Source organism: Siphateles boraxobius, unplaced genomic scaffold, assembly GCF_051911475.1.
Source record: "Siphateles boraxobius isolate OS27281-9 unplaced genomic scaffold, OSU_SipBor_1 140, whole genome shotgun sequence".
Lineage (NCBI taxonomy): Eukaryota > Metazoa > Chordata > Actinopteri > Cypriniformes > Leuciscidae > Siphateles > Siphateles boraxobius.
Window position 1 is genome coordinate 1,460,001 of NW_027508745.1, and position 24,157 is coordinate 1,484,157.

General features: G+C 36.9%; 1 protein-coding gene across 2 annotated transcripts in view; it reads left to right on the forward strand.

Moving 5' to 3' along the window:
- The window catches only part of LOC143738235 (mediator of RNA polymerase II transcription subunit 1-like), a 193,677-nt gene that overhangs the window by 112,081 nt on the left and 57,439 nt on the right, over positions 1-24,157 (forward strand). For both annotated transcript variants that reach the window (XM_077230264.1, XM_077230263.1), the window contains one exon: positions 11,635-11,759. In XM_077230264.1, coding sequence (XP_077086379.1) covers positions 11,635-11,759 — 125 coding nt within the window. The remainder of the gene's footprint in view (positions 1-11,634; positions 11,760-24,157) is intronic.

The window sequence follows — 24,157 nt, forward strand, 5'->3', positions numbered from 1 at the left end:
CTCCAACTCCTCTTAGAGCTTTAACTCTACTAACTCCAAACTCGGCTCAGACACTCAAACTGTTCTGACTCGGTGTGCTATATCTTTTCTAACTGATCGGACTTACGGTTTTCCTAAAAATGACGATCAAACTCGGAAAAAATCCCATTGACTTAACATGGCGGAATGTTCAGATTTTCAAACTCCCCAACTGTCAAACATTCAAATCTAAACTCCTTGAAGCCCTAGACTGAATCAAACTGCCATTCTATAAACTATATGAGCCATTGAGACTCATATAAACTCATCTATCTATCTATCTATCTATCTATCTATCTATCATCTGACTATTTTATCTATCTATCTATCTATCTATCCATCTTCCTTTTTCTTTCTTTCTAACTAATCTATCTTTCGTTCTTTCTAACTAATATTTCTTTCTTTCTAACTAATCTATCTTTCTTTCTATCTTTCTAACTAATCTATCTTTCTTTTCTAACTAATCTATTTCTTTCTAACTAATTTTTCTTTCTTTCTTTCTTTCTTTCTTTCTTTCTTTCTAGCTTTCTTTCTTTCTAACTAATCTTTCTTTCTTTCTAACTAATCTTCCTTTCTAACTTTCTTTCTTTCTAACTAATCTTTCTTTCTAACTAATTTTTCTTCTTTCTAATCTTTCTTTCTAACTAATCTTTCTTTCTTTCTTTCTTTCTTTCTTTCTTTCTTTCTTTCTTTCTTTCTTTCTTTCTTTCTTTCTTTCTTTCTTTCTTTCTTTCTTTCTTTCTTTCTTTCTTTCTTTCTTTCTTTCTTTCTTTCTTTCTTTCTTTCTTTCTTTCTTTCTTTCTAATTAATCTTTTTCTACCTTATCTTTCTTTTTTCTTTCTTTCTTTCTAACCCATCTATTTCCTTTCTAAATGTTCTTTCTTTCTAAATAATCTTTCTTTCTACCTAATCTTTCTTTCTTTTTATTTCTTTCTAACTAATCTTTCTTTCTAACATTTCTAAAATACCCTAGCAACACCATAGCAACCCCCCAAAATACACTAGAACACCCTAGCAACCACCAGAACACCCTAGCAACTGCCTAGCAACCACCAGAACACCCTAGCAACTGCCTAGCAACCACCCAGAACACCCTGGCAACCACCCAAAATACCTTAAATCACCCTAGCAACACCATAGCAACCACCCAAAATACCCTAGAACACCCTAGCAACACCATAGCAACCACCCAGAACACCCTAGCAACCACCCAAAATACCCTAGAACACCCTAGCAACACCATAGCAACCACCCAGAACACCCTAGCAACTACCCAAAATACATTACAACCATCTAGCAACACCACAGCAACCACCCAGAACACCCTAGCAACTGCCTGGCAACCACCCAGAACACCCTAGCAACCACCCAGAACACCCTAGCAACTAATATAAACTTCAAACTACTTTAAAATTCAAACTAATTTAAACTTTAAACTAATTTAAACTATAAACTAATTTAAACGTCAAACTACTTCAAACTTCAAACTACTTTAAACTTCAAACTACTTTAAACTTCAAACTACTTTAAACTAATTTAAACTTATTTAAACTTTAAACTAATTTAAACTATAAACTAATTTCAACTTCAAACTACTTTAAACTAATTTCAACTTCAAACTACTTTAAAATTCAAACTAATTTAAACTTTAAACTAATTTAAACTTCTTCAAACTTATTGGTCCAAACTTTCAAAAGCCAACTTCAAGTTTGTCTCCACCAACTTTTTCTAGTTAAGTTGGCTTGTGAGAGCCAACTTACTGAAATCCTATTTAAACTTATTATTAAGTTGGCTTGTGAGAGCCAACTTACTGAAATCCTATTTAAACTTATTATTAAGTTGGCTTGTGAGAGCCAACTTACTGAAATCCTATTTAAACTTATTATTAAGTTGGCTTGTGAGAGCCAACTTACTAAAATCCTATTTAAACTTATTATTAAGTTGGCTTGTGAGAGCCAACTTACTGAAATCCTATTTAAACTTATTATTAAGTTGGCTTGTGAGAGCCAACTTACTGAAATCCTACTTAAACTTATTAAGTTGGCTTGTGAGAGCCAACTTACTGAAATCCTATTTAAACTTATTATTATTATTATTAAGTTGGCTTGTGAGAGCCAACTTACTGAAATCCTATTTAAACTTATTATTATTATTAAGTTGGCTTGTGAGAGCCAACTTACTGAAATCCTATTTAAACTTATTATTAAGTTGGCTTGTGAGAGCCAACTTACTGATATTGTACTTAAACTTATTATTATTATTATTCTGTCAAAAATTTACAACTCTATCTCCTCCTAGAGCTTTAACTCCACATACTCCAAACTCGGCACGGACACTCAAACTGTTCTGACTCGGTATGCTATATCTTTTCTAACTGATCGGACTTAAGGTTTTCCCTAAAAATGACGATCAAAGTCGGAAAAAACTCCCATTGACTTAACATTGCGGAATCTTCAGATTTTCAAACTCCCCAACTGTCAAAAATTCAAATGTAAATCCCTTGAAACCCTAGACTGAATCAAACTGCCATTCTATACACTATATGTGCCATTGAGACTCATTTAAACTAATAAACTCATATATCTGACACTTATCTATCTACACTTAAACTCTTAAACTCATAATAAATTAATAAACTCTAAACTTGAACTCTTAGACTAATTTAAACTTATAAACTCTAAACTCATAAACTCATACACTTATAAACTCATACACTTATAAACTCATGAATTCAAACTCTTATGAACTCAAACTCATAAATTAATAAACTCTGAACTCTTACTTATTTAAACTTATAAACTCTAAACTCATAAACTCGTACACTTATAAACTCAAACTCATAAATTAATAAACTCTGAACTCTTACTTATTTAAACTTATAAACTCTAAACTCATAAACTCGTACACTTATAAACTCATGAATTCATACACTTATGAACTCATGAATTCATACACTTATGAACTCATGAATTCATACACTTATGAACACAATCTTTCTATCTCTCTTTCTTTCTTTCTCTCTTTCTTTCTAAATAATCTTTCTATATTTCTTTCTTTCTTTCTTTCTAACTAATTTTACTTTCTATCTTTCTTTCTTTCTAACTAATCTTTCTTTCTTTCTAACTAATCTTTCTATCTTTCTTTCTATCTCTCTTTCTAATCTTTCTTTCTAACTAATCTTTCTTTCTTTCTTTCTTTCTTTCTTTCTTTCTTTTCTAACTAATCTATTTCTTTCTAACTAATCTTTCTTTCTTTCTTTCTAACTAATCTTTCTATCTTTCTTTCTTTCTTTCTTTCTTTCTAATCTTTCTTTCAATCTTTCTTTTTTCTTTCTTTCTAACTAATCTTACTTTCTAACTTTCTTTCATTCTAACTAATCTTTCTTTCTAACTAATCTTTCTTTCTTTCTAACTAATCTTTCTATCTCTCTTTCTTTCTTTCTCTCTTTCTTTCTAACTAATCTTTCTATCTTTATTTCTTTCTAATCTTTCTTTCAATCTTTCTTTCTTTTTAGCAACCACCCAAAATACCTTAAAACACCCTAGCAACACCATAGCAACCACCCAAAATGCTCTAGAACACCCTAGCAACCACCCAGAACACCCTAGCAACCACCCAAAATACCTTAAATCACCCTAGCAACACCATAGCAACCACCCAAAATACCCTAGAACACCCTAGCAACACCCTAGCAACCACCAGAACACCCTAGCAACTGCCTAGCAACCCCAGAACACCCTAGCAACTGCCTAGCAACCACCCAGAACATCATAGCAACCCCCAAAATACCTTACAACACCTTAGCAACACCATAGCAACCACCCAGAACACCATGGTAACCATCCAAAATACCTTAAAACACCCTAGCAACACCATAGCAACCACCCAAAATACCGTAGAACACCCAAGCAGCACCATAGCAACCATCCAAAACACCCTAGCAACCACCTAAAATACCTTAGCAACCGCCAGGCAACCACCCAGAACACCTTAGCAACCCACTAGAAACACCCTAGCAACTTTAAATTACTTCAAACTATACTTCAAACTTTAAACTACTTTAAACTTTAAACTAATTTCAACTTCAAACTACTTTAAAATTTAAACTAATTTAAACTTTAAACTAATTTAAACTTCTTCAAACTTATTGGTCCAAACTTTCACAAGCCAACTTAAAGTTTGTCTCGACGAACTTTTTCTAGTTATTATTATTATTATTATTCTGTCAAAAATTTACAACTCTATCTCCTCCTAGAGCTTTAACTCCACATACTCCAAACTCGGCACAGACACTCAGACTGTTCTGACTCGGTATGCTATATCTTTTCTAACTGATCGGACTTACGGTTTTCCTAAAAATGGCGATCAAAGTCGGAAAAAACTCCCATTGACTTAACATGGCGGAATGTTCAGATTTTCAAACTCCCCAACTGTCAAAAATTCAAATCTAAATACCTTGAAGCCCTAGACTGAATCAAACTGCCATTCTATATACTATATGAGCCATTGAGACTCATTTAAACTAATAAACTCATATATCTATGACACTTATCTATCTACACTTAAACTCTTAAACTCATAATAAATTAATAAACTCTAAACTTGAACTCTTAGACTAATTTAAACTTATAAACTCTAAACTCATAAACTCATACACTTATAAACTCATACACTTATAAACTCATGAATTCAAACTCTTATGAACTCAAACTCATAAATTAATAAACTCTGAACTCTTACTCATTTAAACTTATAAACTCTAAACTCATAAACTCGTACACTTATAAACTCATGAATTCATACACTTATGAACTCATGAATTCATAAACTTATAAACTCATACACTTATGAACTCATGAATTCATACACTTATGAACACAATCTTTCTATCTCTCTTTCTTTCTTTCTCTCTTTCTTTCTAAATAATCTTTCCATATTTCTTTCTTTCTAACTAATCTTTCTTTCTTTCTTTCTAACTAATTTTACTTTCTATCTTTCTTTCTTTCTAACTAATCTTTCTTTCTTTCTAACTAATCTTTCTATCTTTCTTTCTATCTCTCTTTCTAATCTTTCTTTCTAACTAATCTTTCTTTCTTTCTTTCTTTCTTTTCTAACTAATCTATTTCTTTCTAACTAATCTTTCTTTCTTTCTTTCTAACTAATCTTTCTATCTTTCTTTCTTTCTTTCTAACTAATCTTTCTATCTTTCTTTCTTTCTTTCTTTCTAATCTTTCTTTCAATCTTTCTTTTTTCTTTCTTTCTAACTAATCTTACTTTCTAACTTTCTTTCATTCTAACTAATCTTTCTTTCTAACTAATCTTTCTTTCTTTCTAACTAATCTTTCTATCTCTCTTTCTTTCTTTCTCTCTTTCTTTCTAACTAATCTTTCTATCTATCTTTATTTCTTTCTAATCTTTCTTTCAATCTTTCTTTCTTTTTAGCAACCACCCAAAATACCTTAAAACACCCTAGCAACACCATAGCAACCACCCAAAATGCTCTAGAACACCCTAGCAACCACCCAGAACACCCTAGCAACCACCCAAAATACCTTAAATCACCCTAGCAACACCATAGCAACCACCCAAAATACCCTAGAACACCCTAGCAACACCCTAGCAACCACCAGAACACCCTAGCAACTGCCTAGCAGCCACCCAGAACACCCTAGCAACCACCCAAAATACCTTAAATCACCCTAGCAACACCATAGCAACCACCCAAAATACCCTAGAACACCCTAGCAACACCCTAGCAACCACCAGAACACCCTAGCAACTGCATAGCAACCACCCAGAACACCCTAGCAACCACCCAAAATACCCTAGAACACCCTAGCAACCACCAGAACACCCTAGCAACCACCAGAACACCCTAGCAACTGCCTAGCAACCACCCAGAACACCCTAGCAACCACCCAAAATACCTTAAATCACCCTAGCAACACCATAGCAACCACCCAAAATACCCTAGAACACCCTAGCAACCACCAGAACACCCTAGCAACCCCAGAACACCATAGCAACTGCCTAGCAACCACCCAGAACACCATAGCAACCATCCAAAATACCTTACAACACCATAGCAACCACCCAGAACACCATGGCAACCATCCAAAATACCTTAAAACACCCTAGCAACACCATAGCAACCACCAAAAATACCGTAGAACACCCAAGCAACACCATAGCAACCATCCAAAACACCCTAGCAACCACCTAAAATACCTTAGCAACCGCCAGGCAACCACCCAGAACACCTTAGCAACCCACTAGAAACACCCTAGCAACTTTAAATTACTTCAAACTATACTTCAAACTTTAAACTACTTTAAACTTTAAACCATTAAAACTTTAAACTTTAAACTTTAAACTACTTTAAACTTTAAACTAATTTCAACTTCAAACTACTTTAAAATTTAAACTAATTTAAACTTTAAACTAATTTAAACTTCTTCAAACTTATTGGTCCAAACTTTCACAAGCCAACTTAAAGTTTGTCTCGACGAACTTTTTCTAGTTATTATTATTATTATTATTCTGTCAAAAATTTACAACTCTATCTCCTCCTAGAGCTTTAACTCCACATACTCCAAACTCGGCACAGACACTCAAACTGTTCTGACTCGGTATGCTATATCTTTTCTAACTGATTGGACTTACGGTTTTCCTAAAAATGACGATTAAAACTTGGAAAAACTCCCATTGACTTAACATTGCGGAATGTTCAGATTTTCAAACTCGTCAACTGCCAAAAATTCAAATCTAAACTCCTTGAAGCCCTAGACTGAATCAAACTGCCATTCTATATACTATATGAGCCATTGAGACTCATTTAAACTAATAAACTCATCTATCTATGACACTTATCTATCTACACTTAAACTCTTAAACTCATAATAAATTAATAAACTCTAAACTTGAACTCTTAGACTCATTTAAACTTATAAACTCTAAACTCATAAACTCATACACTTATAAACTCATACACTTATAAACTCATGAATTCATACACTTATGAACTCTTAAACTCATAAATTAATAAACTCTGAACTCTTACTCATTTAAACTTATAAACACTAAACTCAAACTCATACAATTATAAACTCATGAATTCATAAACTTATAAACTCTAAACTCATAAACTTGTATACTTAACTCATGAACTCATACACTTATGAACTCATGAATTCATAAACGTATAAACTGATACACTTATAAACTTGTGAATTCATACACTTATGAACTCAAACTCATGAATGAATAAACTCTGAACTCTTACTCATTTAAACTTATAAACTCATAAACTCGTACACTTATAAACTCATGAATTCATAAATTTATGAACTCATGAAATCATAAACTCATAAACTAGTACACTTATAAAGTCATGAATTCACACACTTATGAACTCAAACTCATAAATTAATAAACTCTGAACTTACTCATTTAAACTTATAAACTCTAAACTCATAAACTCGTACACAAACTTATAAACTCATGAATTCGTACACTTATTAATTTTCATAAATTCATACACTTATGAACTTTTAATCATAAATACTTCACCATAGCAACCACCCAGAACACCCTAGCAACCACCCAAAATTCCTTACAACACCCTAACAACACCCTAGCAACCACCCTAAATAGCCTAGAATACCCTAGCAACACCATAGCAACCACCCAGAACACCATAGCAACCACCCAAAATACCTTAAAACACCCTAGCAACACCATAGCAACCACCCAAAATACGCTAGAACACCCTAGCAACTGCATAGCAACCCCAGAACACCCTAGCAACTGCCTAGCAACCACCCAGAACACCCTAGCAACCACCCAAAATACCTTAAATCACCCTAGCAACACCATAGCAACCACCCAAAATACCCTAGAACACCCTAGCAACACCCTAGCAACCACCAGAAAACCCTAGCAACTGCCTAGCAACCACCCAGAACACCCTAGCAACCACCCGAAATACCCTAGAACACCCTAGCAACACCATAGCAACCACCCAGAACACCCTAGCAACCACCCAAAATACCCTAGAACACCCTAGCAACACCCTAGCAACCACCAGAAAACCCTAGCAACTGCCTAGCAACCACCCAGAACACCCTAGCAACCACCCGAAATACCCTAGAACACCCTTGCAACAACATAGCAACCACCCAGAACACCCTAGCAACCACCCATAACACCCTAGCAACCATCCAAAATACCTTAAAACACCCTAGCAAAACCATAGCAACCACCCAAAATACCCTATAACACCCTAGCAACACCATAGCAACCACCCAGAACACCCTAGCAACTGCCTAGCAACCACCCAGAACACCCTGTCAACCACCCAAAATACCTTAAATCACCCTAGTAACACCATAGCAACCACCCAAAATACCTTAGAACACCCTAGCAACACCATAGCAACCACCCAGAACACCCTAGCAACTGCCTAACAACCCCGCCGAACACCCTAGCAACCACCCAAAATACCTTAAAACACCCTAGCAACACCATAGCAACCACCCAAAATGCCATAGAACACTCAAGCAACACCATAGCAACCACCCAAAACACCCTAGCAACCACCTAAAATACCTTAGCAACCGCCAAGCAACCACCCAGAACACCTTAGCAAACCACTAGAAACACCCTAGCAACTTTAAATTCAAACTATACTTCAAACTTTAAACTACTTTAAACTTTAAACTATTTAAAACTTTAAACTGCTTTAAATTGCTTTAAACTACTTTAAACTACTTTAAACTCCTTTAAACTAATTTCAACTTTAAACTAATTTCAACTTTAAACTACTTTAAAATTCAAACTAATTTAAACTTCTTCAAACTTATTGGTCCAAACTTTCACAAGCCAACTTAAAGTTTGTCTCGACGAACTTTTTCTAGTTATTATTATTATTCTGTCAAAAATTTACAACTCAATCTCCTCCTGGAGCTTTAACTCCACATACTCCAAACTCGGCTCAGACACTCAAACTGTTCTGACTCGGTATGCTATATCTTTTCTAACTGATCGGACTTACGGTTTTCCTAAAAATGACGATTCAAACTTGGAAAAACTCCCATTGACTTAACATTGCGGAATGTTCAGATTTTCAAACTCTCCAACTGCCAAAAATTCAAATCTAAACTCCTTGAAGCCCTAGACTGAATCAAACTGCCATTCTATATACTATATGAGCCATTGAGACTCATTTAAACTAATAAACTCATCTATCTATGACACTTATCTATCTACACTAAACTCTTAAACTCATAATAAATTAATAAACTCTAAACTTGAACTCTTAGATTCATTTAAACTTATAAACTCTAAACTCATAAACTCATATACTTATAAACTCATGAATTCATACACTTATGAACTCTCAAACTCATAAATTAATAAACTCTGAACTCTTACTCATTTAAACTTATAAACACTAAACTCAAACTCGTACAATTATATAAACTCATGTATTCATAAACGTATAAACTCTAAACTCATAAACTTATATACTTATAAACTCATGAATTGAAGAACTGCCTAGCAACCCAGCAGAACACCCTAGCAACCACCCAAAATACCTTAAAGCACCCTAGCAACCACCCAAAATAGCCTGGAACACCCTAGCAACACCATAGCAACCACCCAGCACACCCTAGCAACTGCCTAGCAACCTACCATAACACCCTAGCAACACCATAGCAACCACCCAGCACACCCTAGCAACTGCCTAGCAACCACCCATAACACCCTAGCAACCACCCAAAATACATCAAAACACCCTAGCAACACCCTAGCAACCACCCAGAACACCCTAGCAACCACCCAAAATACCTTGGAACACCCTTGCAACACCATAGCAACCACCCACAATACCTTAGGACACCATAGCAACACCATAGCAACCACCCAGAACGCCCTAGCAACAGCCTAGCAACCACCTAAAATACCCTAAAACACCCTAACAACACTATAGCAACCACCCAAAATATCCTAGAACAATCTAGCAACACCATAGCAACCACCCAAAATACCTAAGAACACCCTAGCAGCACCCTAGCAACCCCAGAACACCTTAGCAACTGCCTAGCAACCACCCAGAACACTCTAGTACCAACCCAAAATACCTTGAAACACCCTAGCAACACCATAGCAACCACCCAAAATAGCCTAGAACACCATAGCAACCACCCAGAACACCCTAGCAACCACCCAAAATACCCTAGAACACCATAGCAACACCCTAGCAACCACCAGAACACCCTAGCAACTGCTTTGCAACCACCCAGAACACCCTAGCAACCACCCAAAATACCTTAAATCACCCTAGCAACACCATAGCAACCTCACAAAATACCCTAGAACACCCTAGCAACTGCCTAGCAACAACCCAGAACACCCTAGCAACCACCCAAAAAGCGTTAGAACACCCTAGCAACACCATAGCAACCACCCAGAACACCCTGCAACCACCCAAAATACCTTAAAACACCCTAGCAACCACCCAGAACACCCGAGCAAATGCCTAACAACAACCTAGAACACCCTAGCAACCACCCAAAAAGTGTTAGAACACCCTAGCAACACCATAGCAACCACCCAGAACACCCTGCAACCACCCAAAATACCTTAAAACACCCTAGCAACACTTTAGCAACCCCCAAAAATAGCTTAGAACACCCTAACAACACGATAGCAACCACCCAGAATACCATAGCAACTGCCTAGCAACCACCCATAACACCCTAGCAACCACCCAAAATACCTTAAAACACCCTAGCAACACCATAGCAACCACACAAAATACCTTAGAACACCCTAGCAACACCATAGCAACCACCCAGAACACCCTAGCAACCACCTAACAGCCACCCAGAAACCCCTAGTAACCAACCAAAATACCTTAGAACACCCTAGCAACCACCTAACAGCCACCCAGAAACCCCTAGTAACCAACCAAAATACCTTAGAACACTCTAGCAACACATAGCAACCACCCAAAATAGCCTAGAACACCCTAGCAACACCATAGCAACCACCCAGAACACCCTAGCAACCACCTAACAACCACCCAGAAACCCCTAGTAACCAACCAAAATACCTTAGCAACCATCTAGCAACCACCCATAACACCCTTGCAACCACCCAAAATACCTTAGCAACCACCCAGAACACCTTAGCAACCCACTAGAAACACCCTAGCAACTTTAAATTACTTCAAACTATACTTTAAACTACTTTAAATTACTTTAAAGTACTTTTAACTAATTTAAACTTTAAACTAATTTAAAATTTAAACAAATTTAAACTTAAACTAATTTAAACTTAAACTACTTTAAACTTTAAACTAATCTAAACTTTAAACTACTTTAAACTTCTTCAAACTTTCTGGTCCAAACTTTCACAAGCCAACTTAAAGTTCGTCTCGACGAACTTTTTCTAGTTATTAATTATAATGCTTCTGATATTAACTGGTCAATCAGATTATATATCACAAATTTTAATTAAAATAAGAGTTAATAATATGAGAATTGCTCATGCATTTCTGAGAGACTGCATGAACATAGCTCTAACTCACAATTCTTTTTTATATATTTTTAGGCATCCCTGTTTTTGAGACTGCGCCCACCTTGTCCCCACTATATGATCTCATCATTAAGAGCCAACTGCATGAGAATGGAGGGGCCAGTCCTCCTGCCTTGACCCATACAATGCGTTTTTATGCAGTGAGTATTAGACACCACTGGGGTATTTGTTTGTAAAGTTATTGTTTGTTAATTCATATTTGGTCACTTTATATCTAGCAGTGTCTATATTGACACAATACACTGTATTTAGACCTGGGGTTCGTATGTATAAAGCCACTTGGAGTAAAACTTTAGTCTTAAACAACTGATTCATTCAAGAATTAATGTTAATTGTTTAAGACCTGTTAATGAATGGTTAATTGAATCTTTGAACCAGCTGATTAATCATGTGGAACGAATTCGGTCATAGTGGCACCAGCTGCTGCAGTAAATGTGGCGTATTCAGACGACTTTGTGTTTCTTCTACATTTATCGTGTTTTTCATTCATATTGCCCTTCGTGCACAGTTACCCTAAAGGCACCACGGTGGCAGTGCCACCGGCTTGGGCCCGTCATCGCTGGTCGCAGCTGAAAGGCCGCAGAGCCCTATTGTTTTCCTTAAGATTATTTGTTATTATTTATTAGGGCCCAAGCACTGAAATGGTGAAGGCCCTATTGTTTTCCTAAGGATTACTAAGTCATGTCACCTTTACAATACAGATTGTTTCAAAGCAGCTTTACAGAGATAACAGGAAAATAATGTTGTAATAATATTGTTAAATATAAAATTAAATGTCCCCAACTATGCAAGCCAAAAGCCAATGGCAACTAAGGCGAAGAAAGGCAAAAAAGGCGACAGTGGCAAGGAACCAAAACTCCATCAGGTGACAGAATGGAGAGAAAAAACCTTGGGAGAACCCAGTCTCAGTCAGGGGGCCAGTCCTCCTTTGGCCAACGAACAAACAGTGTATGATTATGATTAAGCCCTGAAAGGGCGCAGGACCCTATTGTTTTCATAGGGCCCAAGCCCTGAAAGGGCGCAGGACCCTATTGTTTTCGTAAGGATTATTAGGGCCCAAGCCCTGAAAATTTGGTCCATAAATCAAACACGCTTGCATGTAATAATATGAAACTCTGTAACAACTTTCATACTCTTACTTTTTACGCCAGCCCAAGAGGAAGTTGGCTATTTAGGGTTGTTTTGAAACGCATGCTATGGAATTTTAAATTCTCCTCCTAGGGAATTCATCCGATCTCCACCAAACTCGGTGTGCATGAATTCAAGACATGCCAGCGGATTTTTGATAACTCAAACGGTTCGGCTGTGGCGAGGAAACAAATTTATGGCGAAATGGGAAACAGGAAGTGTGTTATAGCTTCTGCATTCATTAACTGATCAGTGTGTTCGTTGTAAGAGGCCAATCACATGCATGTGACTATTGTGAGTCAAAGTTATAGCGCAACCAACTGGCAGCAGGAAGTGTCACTTTCAAAATGCTTTGAAATCACCCTCTTATTTTTACCTGATTTGCTTCAAACTTCACTACTATAATGTAAACACAGGGCAGATGTATAGACCTGTGAAAGGATTCTTGATATCTTAGATACTGTTGCCGTGGCAACGCATCAAGCTTTTGAAACTCTTAGCATGCTTGAAATTGCATGAAACTCGACAGAGACGTCACATTTATTAGCCAGTAAACTTGCACAGTCTCAGAAATGGGCGTGGTGGAGGGGCTCAGTAGCGCCACCTTTTGACAAAAGTGGGGGGTAGTTTTACCTACAATCACAAAACTCAGTACGTATATTGTTCTCATCAAGCTGGACAACTTTCTAATTTACAGTCATTAGCTCCGACCAACAGGAAGTCTTTTGGCTTTACAGCAGCTCTAGAATAAAGTTATTGTCCAGCTAAAGTTAGGTTTGATTGATTCACTTCCGTCGCAACGATCATTAGTTATTAACTTAGGGGCCGCTAACAAGACACCATTCTAACAGAAAACCTTTAACCTGTTAACCCTCTGAGGTCGACGCGATAGTCTCGCTTTTTTTCTTATCAGTGCTAAAGCAACTCAAAATACTCAGTTGATTTTGATCTTACATATTAAGTGTTGTACATCATTCATACATATTGTACATACAATAAAAACCAAGTGTTGTGCTTTTCGCCAAATAAAGAAAAACAAACATGATGCGCGTTCTGCCTTCTCTCTGTCAGTTAAGTCCATTCTGAAACGCGTCCGAAAATTAACTAATTCCGCGAATACTTGTCATACAGGCACGAGTGTTTTTCCATAATGAAGCTTGAACTCTCTTCTTTTAAGTGAATTAATTTATATTAAAAAAAACAAATATTCTCAGTTTGTAATCTGTATGAAAAGAGAGAGATGTCAGTCTTTTTCTTTCCAGCTCATTATACCTAATTACGCGTTAATGTGGCACGCCCACGGAGAGCGCGCGGTATTCAAACGCAAATGATCTAAGGCAAGCCATTCAAACATGCCAACGCCCACCAGCTGGATTATAAAACACATCGTGTTTAGTAAGTATCTTACTACAGCTGGAAGAAATTTTCACCTCCCGCTGTCTCCAAAAAACAACAAATATACTGAAAGACTCTTCCCTCCCTGCCCATCATCTCTTTGATCTTCTGCCCTCAGGCAGACGATATAGAACACTTAAAACACGCACCACTAGATTGTTGCATAGTTTTTACCCAAAGGCCATTACTACACTGAATACTTCACTACACTGAACTCTATCATGAAATCAACAAGCAAATTGGGATTGCGCAATAAATTGTATCTATTTATGTTTACAAATCTTATACAAGCTGATAGCTGAGTGTTGGAAGTGTGCTTGAAATGTACAAATGTTACTGATATAGTTTTTTATATATTGTTTTTATTCGCTTGTTTATATTTATTTATTGAGATCCGTCCTCACTTAGTGCAAATGGAATTTCGTTGTATTCATTTACAGTGACAATAAAAGGAATCTGAATCTGAATAATACTATCTAATAACCCTGGAAAATGTACCAGAAGTGCTGGTGCTGTTTCATTTCGAGGAGCTGATGTAGTAAGTAATTTATTCTTAAGTGCTTTGTTCTAATCGCGAAATTGAATAGTGTCTGACTGTAAACCGCAAAAAGACTGTTTAAATATGAATTGCGTGTCTGTGTGTAGGCTAAATGATGAATGAACGGCACAGGTGCGCGCTCTGTTTACTACAGTTATACAGCTTGTGTCTGTGCCGTTCATTCACTCTCGCACCTACATTAGTAAACGTTGTTTACATGAACACATCCAAACTATATTGGTATAGCCTACTAAGATGAGTAAAAATAGACTGAAATATGTTGAAATAAAATGTCTGTATAAGCAACAAACTGCAAATTCACATGTATATGCTAATATATCATACACAATATGTTACAGACTAAATATGAATGTTTAGACAAGATTTTGTGATTAGTTTTGGATAGATTATAAAGTTTTGACTGTAAAAAAAGACTACTGTCACATTAAAGGGGTCATGAACTGGATTATTTTATTATTTTATAATGTTGCCATGGGTGCCCTTATAATGTTGGTATGATTTTTACATCAAACATTGTCATAATTAAGAAATAAAAAGGCATTTTTCCTAGCCTGATTTTAGCCTCTGATTTGAACACTCTGTTTGAAGGGGCATGTCTGCTGTGAGACTTCAGTGTAAACGCCCACTGCTGTGATTGGCTGACATGTTTGCATATAAAATAGCAAGTATTACATGTGAAACTCTCGGAAACTACTAAGTTTTTACTATTACAGCTATCGAGAAGATTAACAAATTTTTAAATGTATTGTTTAAAGCATTATATTTAAATCTATTCCATCACATGAAAGTTTGCAGTGATGAGCTGAGCAGATGACATACAGTCTGGTGATCGCGTGAATAAAGATCTCATTATTGCAACGCAGTTTTTGCACACTCACGAATGCTTTTTCACCAAATAACAATGCAAACACGACGTCAATACAGGTACAGCTTCGTTGTGCAGTGTAACAGCGTCATTGATTTCATAACGAGATTTGCGTGCTGTGTGATTGATTGACTGACAGCTTGGGCGATTGGAAAGGGAGCGTTCTTTGGTCGCTTTCTTTCTATAACTTAATCACAGTTTTAATATTATTTCATCTTAAGAGAAACGATGTGAAGTTGATCTTTTAGTCACTGATGCATAAACAGTATTGAATGATTTTGAGAGAAAGATAATACTGAACTTGAATAATTACACATCAGAAATCACTGCTCACAGATCAGGCATTAAAATAAACATGGTTACTTACATGTTTGTGGCGTTGCTGGCAGAGCAGAGCCTGTGTTGGAAATTGTGACTGATTTTCTGTTGATTTAATAAAGCTTAACCACGCATTCCTAATATAGGAATCCGAAGGAAGCTTATGCAGCAACGGTCTTCTTCCACGACCAGGTACTGCACAATATTTTGTAAATGTTTATTGTTTGGTAGCTCGATCCAGTTTAGCAAAATTACCTCGTCGTAGGCCTATGTTATAGCATGTAATGCGCGAGTCGGTGGGTGGGGCTAAACAGGCCGTGTTGAAGTAGGCGTTGATCTTCTTTTGTCGAGGAGGGGTTTTATCCTCTTTGACGTCATAGATCCCCACTTTGAAAAACCTGTCGTTCGCTGAGCCTGGTGTCAATAAAAACTTTTATTGGACTAACAAGGAAGTTTTCAGTTCTGAAACTTACAGGATATTCTTATAGTATGAAGACCTCCTGTATGTCAAAAGCTCAAGGACAATTTTATTTCTTAGTTCATCACCCCTTTAAATAGGTACACTTTTGTTCACCAATTTCTGCTCATACTTAAATATACTATAGTATGATGTTTTGTCAAAAATAAAGTAGGTATATTGAATTATCAACTAAGATGTTATTATAGTGTTTGTTCCAATATTCAAACTAATGAATCCTTACCTTTTTTAATACGTATGATAAAATGTATACTTTTTACAAAGAAATACACTTGAAATATTGTTAAAATTGTAATTGTTGTTGTAATTGTAACCTATTTGTAATTGGTTACAATTTCTAATTGTAAAATATGTATATATAGATAATTTCTTTTGTCCTTGCATTCTTTGGGATCCTGTGACACACCTGTGTGAGGCTAATCAGTCCTTCCAGAAAAAAGTTTTTTTGTGATTGTTGCGGGCAATAAATCCTTGATTATGCGGCCCGTTTTCTTTAAAAATGCGATGGAATATGCGGGATATTTATGCAATTTTATGCAATGAAATTGCGGGAACTTGCAAAAATTTTGGGAACTTGCAAAAACTGCGGTTTGATGAAAAAGAGAAAAAAAGTGATTCCCCTAACGCCCTGTTCTCACTAGGCTACTACCTTAATGTAAAGAGTCATTTCTTATTACTTCCTTTGATAAGCAAGCATACTACATCATATAAAGTGCTGGGATCATCTTGTTTTATTTCAGACTGTAACGAGCGTAAATAAGGTGTGGCCCCTTTAAGAGCTGCGCGCTCCCTGTTGAACTGTCTGCAGTGTTATATTATATGTGCGCCTCGATCACCCCATGTGTGTGGGTAATTTCTGTTTGATGCTGCTACTTTTATCTTTTTTTTTTTATTAAGTAACGATGTGACGGTAGAACGTGTGACAGACTGTTATACGAGTTCGATTTGTGAGATGTCCATCGCCTCCGTGAGGCTGTCTGGCCTCTGCAATAACTTCAGCTGTGAGCTATCCCGTCGCGTAATTGCGTCACTTCATAACGTTCCCATGGAAACGGGGAAATGGTGTGTGAAGCAAACGCAACGTTTTCCAACTTTCTGCTAAGATATATGACTTTTTTGCAACGAAAATGCGAGGATTATGAAATCATGCAAACCCCGCATATTTTGCACGGAAATTGGCAATTTATGCGGCGAAAATGCGGCGTATTTGAAAAAATGCGGCCCCGCATGAATATGCGGACTTTGGCTGATTATGCATTGAATTCAGCGATCGCATAATCGCGTTTTTCTGGAGGGACTGGCTAATTAATATGCAGCTCATTATGTATGTGGCACATTATGCAGCCTTTGTCTTCTCAGGTGTGAACACGCCTCCACGCATACTGCCTTTCCAAACAAAAGGTTACTTATTAAATTTTAAAAGAATGTATTGTTTTGTGTAAATGATTAGGCAGGATGATTTTCAGATCATTTTGAAGCAAAAATTCTAGGCAACAACACTAATTAGTCAAAAGTCTTGTGGACATATATTTAGTATGTGTTTTGTGGCCTTATTTCAGACACTTTAAGTTTTAGTTTTTTCAATAACCACGCATAAACATTATTCTCTAAAAAATACAAACATGTACATACATGTTGCTCACATATTACGGTAGCCCCGTTTGTGCTATACAGGTCCTTCTCAAAAAATTTGCATATTGTGATAAAGTTCATTATTTTCCATAATGTAATGATAAAAATTAAACTTTCATATATTTTAGATTCATTGCACACCAACTGAAATATTTCAGGTCTTTTATTGTTTTAATACTGATGATTTTGGCATACAGCTCATGAAAACCCAAAATTCCTATCTCAAAAAATTAGCATATCATGAAAGGGGCTCTAAACGAGCTATTAACCTAATCATCTGAATCAACTAGTTAACTCTAAACACCTGCAAAAGATTCCTGAGGCTTTTAAAAACTCCCAGCCTGTTTCATTACTCAAAACCGCAATCATGGGTAAGACTGCCGACCTGACTGCTGTCCAGAAGGCCATCATTGACACCCTCAAGCAAGAGGGTAAGACACAGAAAGAAATTTCTGAACAAATAGGCTGTTCCCAGAGTGCTGTATCAAGGCACCTCAGTGGGAAGTCTGTGGGAAGGAAAAAGTGTGGCAAAAAACGCTGCACAACAAGAAGAGGTGACCGGACCCTGAGGAAGATTGTGGAGAAGGACCGATTCCAGACCTTGGGGGACCTGCGGAAGCAGTGGACTGAGTCTGGAGTAGAAACATCCAGAGCCACCGTGCACAGGCATGTGCAGGAAATGGTCTACAGGTGTCGCATTCCCCAGGTCAAGAACAGGTCAGGTTCACTTTTGAACCAGAAACAGCGGCAGAAGCGCCTGACCTGGGCTACAGAGAAGCAGCACTGGACTGTTGCTCAGTGGTCCAAAGTACTTTTTTCGGATGAAAGCAAATTTTGCATGTCATTCTGAAATCAAGGTGCCAGAGTCTGGAGGAAGACTGGGGAGAAGGAAATGCCAAAATGCCTGAAGTCCAGTGTCAAGTACCCACAGTCAGTGATGGTCTGCGGTGCCATGTCAGCTGCTGGTGTTGGTCCACTTTGTTTTATCAAGGGCAGGTTCAATGCAGCTAGCTATCAGGAAATTTTGGAGCACTTCATGCTTCCATCTGATTTCATTTTTCAGCACGACCTGGCACCTGCTCACAGTGCCAAAACCACTGGTAAGTGGTTTACTGACCATGGTATTACTGTGCTCAATTGGCCTGCCAACTCTCCTGACCTGAACCCCATAGAGAATCTGTGGGATATTGTGAAGAGAAAGTTGAGAGACGCAAGACCCAACACTTTGGATGAGCTTAAGGCCGCTATCGAAGCATCCTGGGCCTCCATAACACCTCAGCAGTGCCACAGGCTGATTGCCTCCATGCCACGCCGCATTGAAGCAGTCATTTCTGCAAAAGGATTCCCGACCAAGGTTTGAGTGCATAACTGAACATAATTATTTGAAGATTGACTTTTTTTGTATTAAAAACACTTATTTTATTGGTCGGATGAAATATGCTAATTTTTTGAGATAGGAATTTTGGGTTTTCATGAGCTATATGCCAAAATCCTCAGTAATAAAACAATAAAAGACCAGAAATATTTCAGCTGGTTTGCAATGAATCTAAAATATATGAAAGCTTAATTTTTATCATTACATTATGGAAAATAATGAACTTTATCACAATATGCTAATTTTTTGAGAAGGACCTGTATAGAGTGAATTTACACCTTTGCCATTAACATGTTTATCAATAACTGAAAAAAGCACAAATGTCAGAGCATGTCAGAACACCTCAAGGACCCCAAAAACCCCTTAGACCTAGGAGGGTTAACCGTTGCCAGAGCGCTTGCGCACTGAAGCGTTATTTTTTTTTTTTTTTTTAATAGTTCAAAGTTACCATCAGATTTAAAGTTATTATCTTGACAAACTATACAGCATTAAAAAGATATAAGACTCAAGTTTCAGTATTTGACCACTATTGTATTCTGAGAAACGTATAGTGACAGTTATGTCTTAATTTGTGTCAGGAGTTGTGTAGTCAAAAAATGAGTCGATACCTTTAATATGAATTATGAGCGTCAGCCGGTCTCATTCAGAAAAAAACTCCTGTGAGGTCATCATGACAGCACTTGACAAAACAATGTCCCTCATGGCTTTTAGCTCAAAAAATTGCAGATTTGGAGGAATATTGATAGATCCACATAGGTTTACATCAGATTTATATAGACAGGAATAATATTTATTGAATTTATGCCCAAATGGGCCGATGTAATCATTATGAGTGCTGGATACTTGGATGTACTGTGTTTTCAATCCATACTGGCAGCCTGAGGGTGCCGTGTTAACATGCAGTCCATATATGGAACACATGAAGAAATGCCATAATCATGTGACATTCAGGATGTCAAACAAACAAAGCTTCCAGAGATCGCTGTAACATGCAGATAAAGAGGTTTTGAAGACAATAAACATGGTTGCAATGATATTTGATTTACCTGTGTTCTTCGAGCCATGCCAAGTATTTTCATAATAACAGATTATGTTTATAATGTAATGCTAATCGATATAGACTTTATCATTGTGCAGAATACTATAAAATAATAAATTTTCTTTCTGATTTTTTTTTATCTGAAGCCAAATCAGATCACAGAAGGTTATTTAAAACACTCGACTTGCCCTATAAAGTAAGTTAGGAGAACAAACATGGTTTTAATCTCATAAATTGTCATGTATTGATGGTGTGCTAAGCTAACATGCTAGCTAGCCCTCAGATGCCCCTGCCACCTAGCTGTTATTTTTATGAATTTTACTAAATAGAAATGCTTACTGAAATGTTTCTTCTTTTCAAGAAGGTAATTTGATTCGGTTTCAAATGTGAACTGAGAACTTTGAAAAAAAAGAAATTAGGGATTGAAACTGCAGTCGTTAGTAATTATAATGAAGACAAAAGAAAAACATATTTAGAGCCATAACCGGGCTGGAGAGGTGTGAATGTGTGCAGGGGAGACTGAGACTGAATGGGCCTCGTTTGCACCACAAAACAATAGAGACAATAGACTGAATAGATGCTTAGATGACAATAAACATCAGTGTGCATTTTAGAGTCTAATCAAAATAAAGTCATATGACATGATCTTGAGTTTTAGACTTGTCATCTTCAGATTTTAAATATATCACTTGGTCAGACATGTGGCTTCAGCTGCAGTGCATTCATAGATTGATACAGTGCCAACTTCAATATTATTTTTATGAAGATATTTCCTAAAAAAAAAATTTCTAATAACTTTACAAAACTTTGAAGCTATTTATAACTTTTTTATTATGACAATAATTAATTCTACATTTACAATAAACTAACAGGTGTCAGCTTTCAAATGAGATCATACTTGTGCTTTTAGTACAAAGGGTTCATGAACTGTATCTGTTTTAATTTGGGTATGCCATTTCTGGGGATTTGTCAAAAGTGGGGTTGCAGCTTAACAGGTTAATGCGATCCGGCCGCTCATTGGCATAAAACAGTGCCTGGTGGCTCTGAGAATTTTTTAACGCTTCTGTGTAGCCTCGTGAATCGGAATTATCCCGACAATGTTTTATCAGTACAGAGGTAAAAGGAAGGAGGCATTTACAATGGAGAGACTAGTTGACACTTCAGGACTGCGTTGTCGTCGTGTCCAGACACAGGTCCATACCCGTCAAGTTTTGGATTTGAAAATAAGGGAAATTTTCCGGCGCCCACCGCGAGCAGTCCCACCAGCATTTATTTTAAAGGCTTATTTGCATATTTTCTGTTCATTTAACATTGCTTGTCACTACATTTACATTTTATTTTCATTCCACACATTCTTTTCATTTCATATTGCTTTTCTTTTACAGTTTTTCTTAACATGTCACATAACTTTTCTTTACTCTTTTAGTGAGTTATTGTTCCAATTTGTTGCAGACTTTGCATTCTTTAACCTGTTAGGCTGCAACCCCACTTTTGAAAAATCCTCAGAAATGGCATACCCAAACTGAAACAGATAGCCTACAGTTCATAAACACTTTGCACTAAAATCACAAGTATGATCTCATTTGAAAGCTGACACCTGGCAGTTTATTTTAAATGTAGAATTAATTATTGTCATAATGAAAAAATAGTTATTAATAGCTACAAAGTTTTGTAAAGTTATTAGAAATTAATTTGGTATGAAACATCTTCAAAGTTTCTGAGAATACAATAGTGGTCAAATACTGAAACTTGAGTGTTATATCTTTTTAATGATGTATAGTTTGTCAAGGTAATAACATTAAATCTGATAGTAACTTTGAACTATTTAAACAAACAAAAAAAACGCTTCAGTGCGTCGGCACACTGGCAACGGTTAACAGGTTTTAAGATGCTAAAGTCGCAGTTACAAAACGCGTGACTGTCCCCTACCCTGCTCCTCTTCAGAAAAGTAAATTCGCTGTCCCATTGATCGCGGTATTTACATGAGGGTTTTGGTTTTGTGGCAGGAGTGCCTTCCGTCTCTGTCGTAGCGTCCATCATCCGTCTCCGATTTTTTTTCTTTTTCCCCCCCGCGTTGCCACTCATCATCTGACCTCACACACTAACCTCGTGACAACTGCCACCTACAGTACCCACAATACCTGTAGTAGGCTACTGCAGGTGGCAGTTATCGCGTGGCTAGTGACAGAGCTCAGATTGGGATTTTTTTTTTTTTTTATCCGCCCGGGCCATTATTATTTTTTAATAGCGCAGGTTAAAATATGGGAGATTTACGGGAAAATACTAATAAGGGAGGACGGCGGGAAAGAAGGGTTAAATACGGGACTTTCCCGGCGAAAACGGGATACTTGACAGTATATGGACTGCGGTAAACCTCGGGATAAACAGAGAGACTAATATTAGCGTAGACGCCATCCTTCTTATGATGTACAAAGTACATCAGGATTTATGGGAAGTGTTCCCGGTTCCGGCTGATCTAAACTATGCAGCCTAACATTGAATTATAGAAGTCTATAATGTGTTATGTGTATGCTAAGCCAAACAGATGTGTTTTTAGTCTAGATTTGAACCGACAGACTGTGTCTGCTTCCCGGACAATGTTAGGAAGATTGTTCCAAAGTTTTGGTGCTAAATGGAATAAAATATCGCCAGCAGTCGATTTTGATATTCTAGGTATTAATCAACTGATCATAATTTTGAGATCGCAATAGACGTGAAGGACTATAATGCGTTAAGAGCTCGCTCAAGTACAGGGGAGCTAAACCATTTGGTGCTTTGTAAGTAATCAGCAATGTTTTAAATTTTAGACGATGTTTAATAGGGAGCCAATGCAGTGTTGACAGAACCGGGCTAATATGGTCATTCTTCCTGGTTCTGGTAAGAACTCTAGCGGCTGCATTTTGGACCAGCTGTAGTTTATGTATAAAACGTGCAGGGCAACCACCCAGTAGAGCATTACAAAAATCTACCCTTGATGTCATGAACGCATGAACCAATTGTTCTGCATTTTTCATTGAGAGGATATGACGTAATTTAGATATATTTTTAAGATGAAAAAAATGCAGTTTTACAGATACTTGACACGTGACTTACAAATGAAAGATTGGTATCAAAGAGCACACCCAGGATCCTAACCGACGACGAGGGCTTGACAGAGCAGCCATCAAGTGTTAGACAGGTTTTTGGTGCGAGGAAGTTTTTTGTCCAATAATTATAATGTCTGTTTTTTCAGAATTAAGTAGTAGGAAATTACTAGTCATACAGTTTTTTATATCAGCTACGCATTCCGGTAATTTTGTGATTTGGTAAATTTCGTCAGGGAGTGAAGAAATATAGAGCTGAATATCATCAGCATAACAGTGAAAACTAATACCAGCTGTCTCAGTGACAGAATAGGTAGATTTGAGATCGGCCTGTAATTGACTAATTCAGTAGGCGCAAGTTGTGTTTTTTTAACAAGTGGTTTAATCATAGTCAGCTTCAAAGTTTTTGGTAAGTATCCTAATGACAAAGATGAATTAATGGTTTTAAGAAGAGGATCTATGACCTCTGGAAGCATCTCTTTCAATAGTTTAGTCGGTATACTGTATAGTAACATACTATTTATGAAGTCAATTTAGATGATTTAACGAGTTTATAAAATTTACCCTCTCCTATAGCAATGAATGAATCGAATTTTTTGTCAGTGAGACTACACTGCACTGTCTGATGTGATACTGTAGTAGACGGTTGCATAGTTATTATTTTCT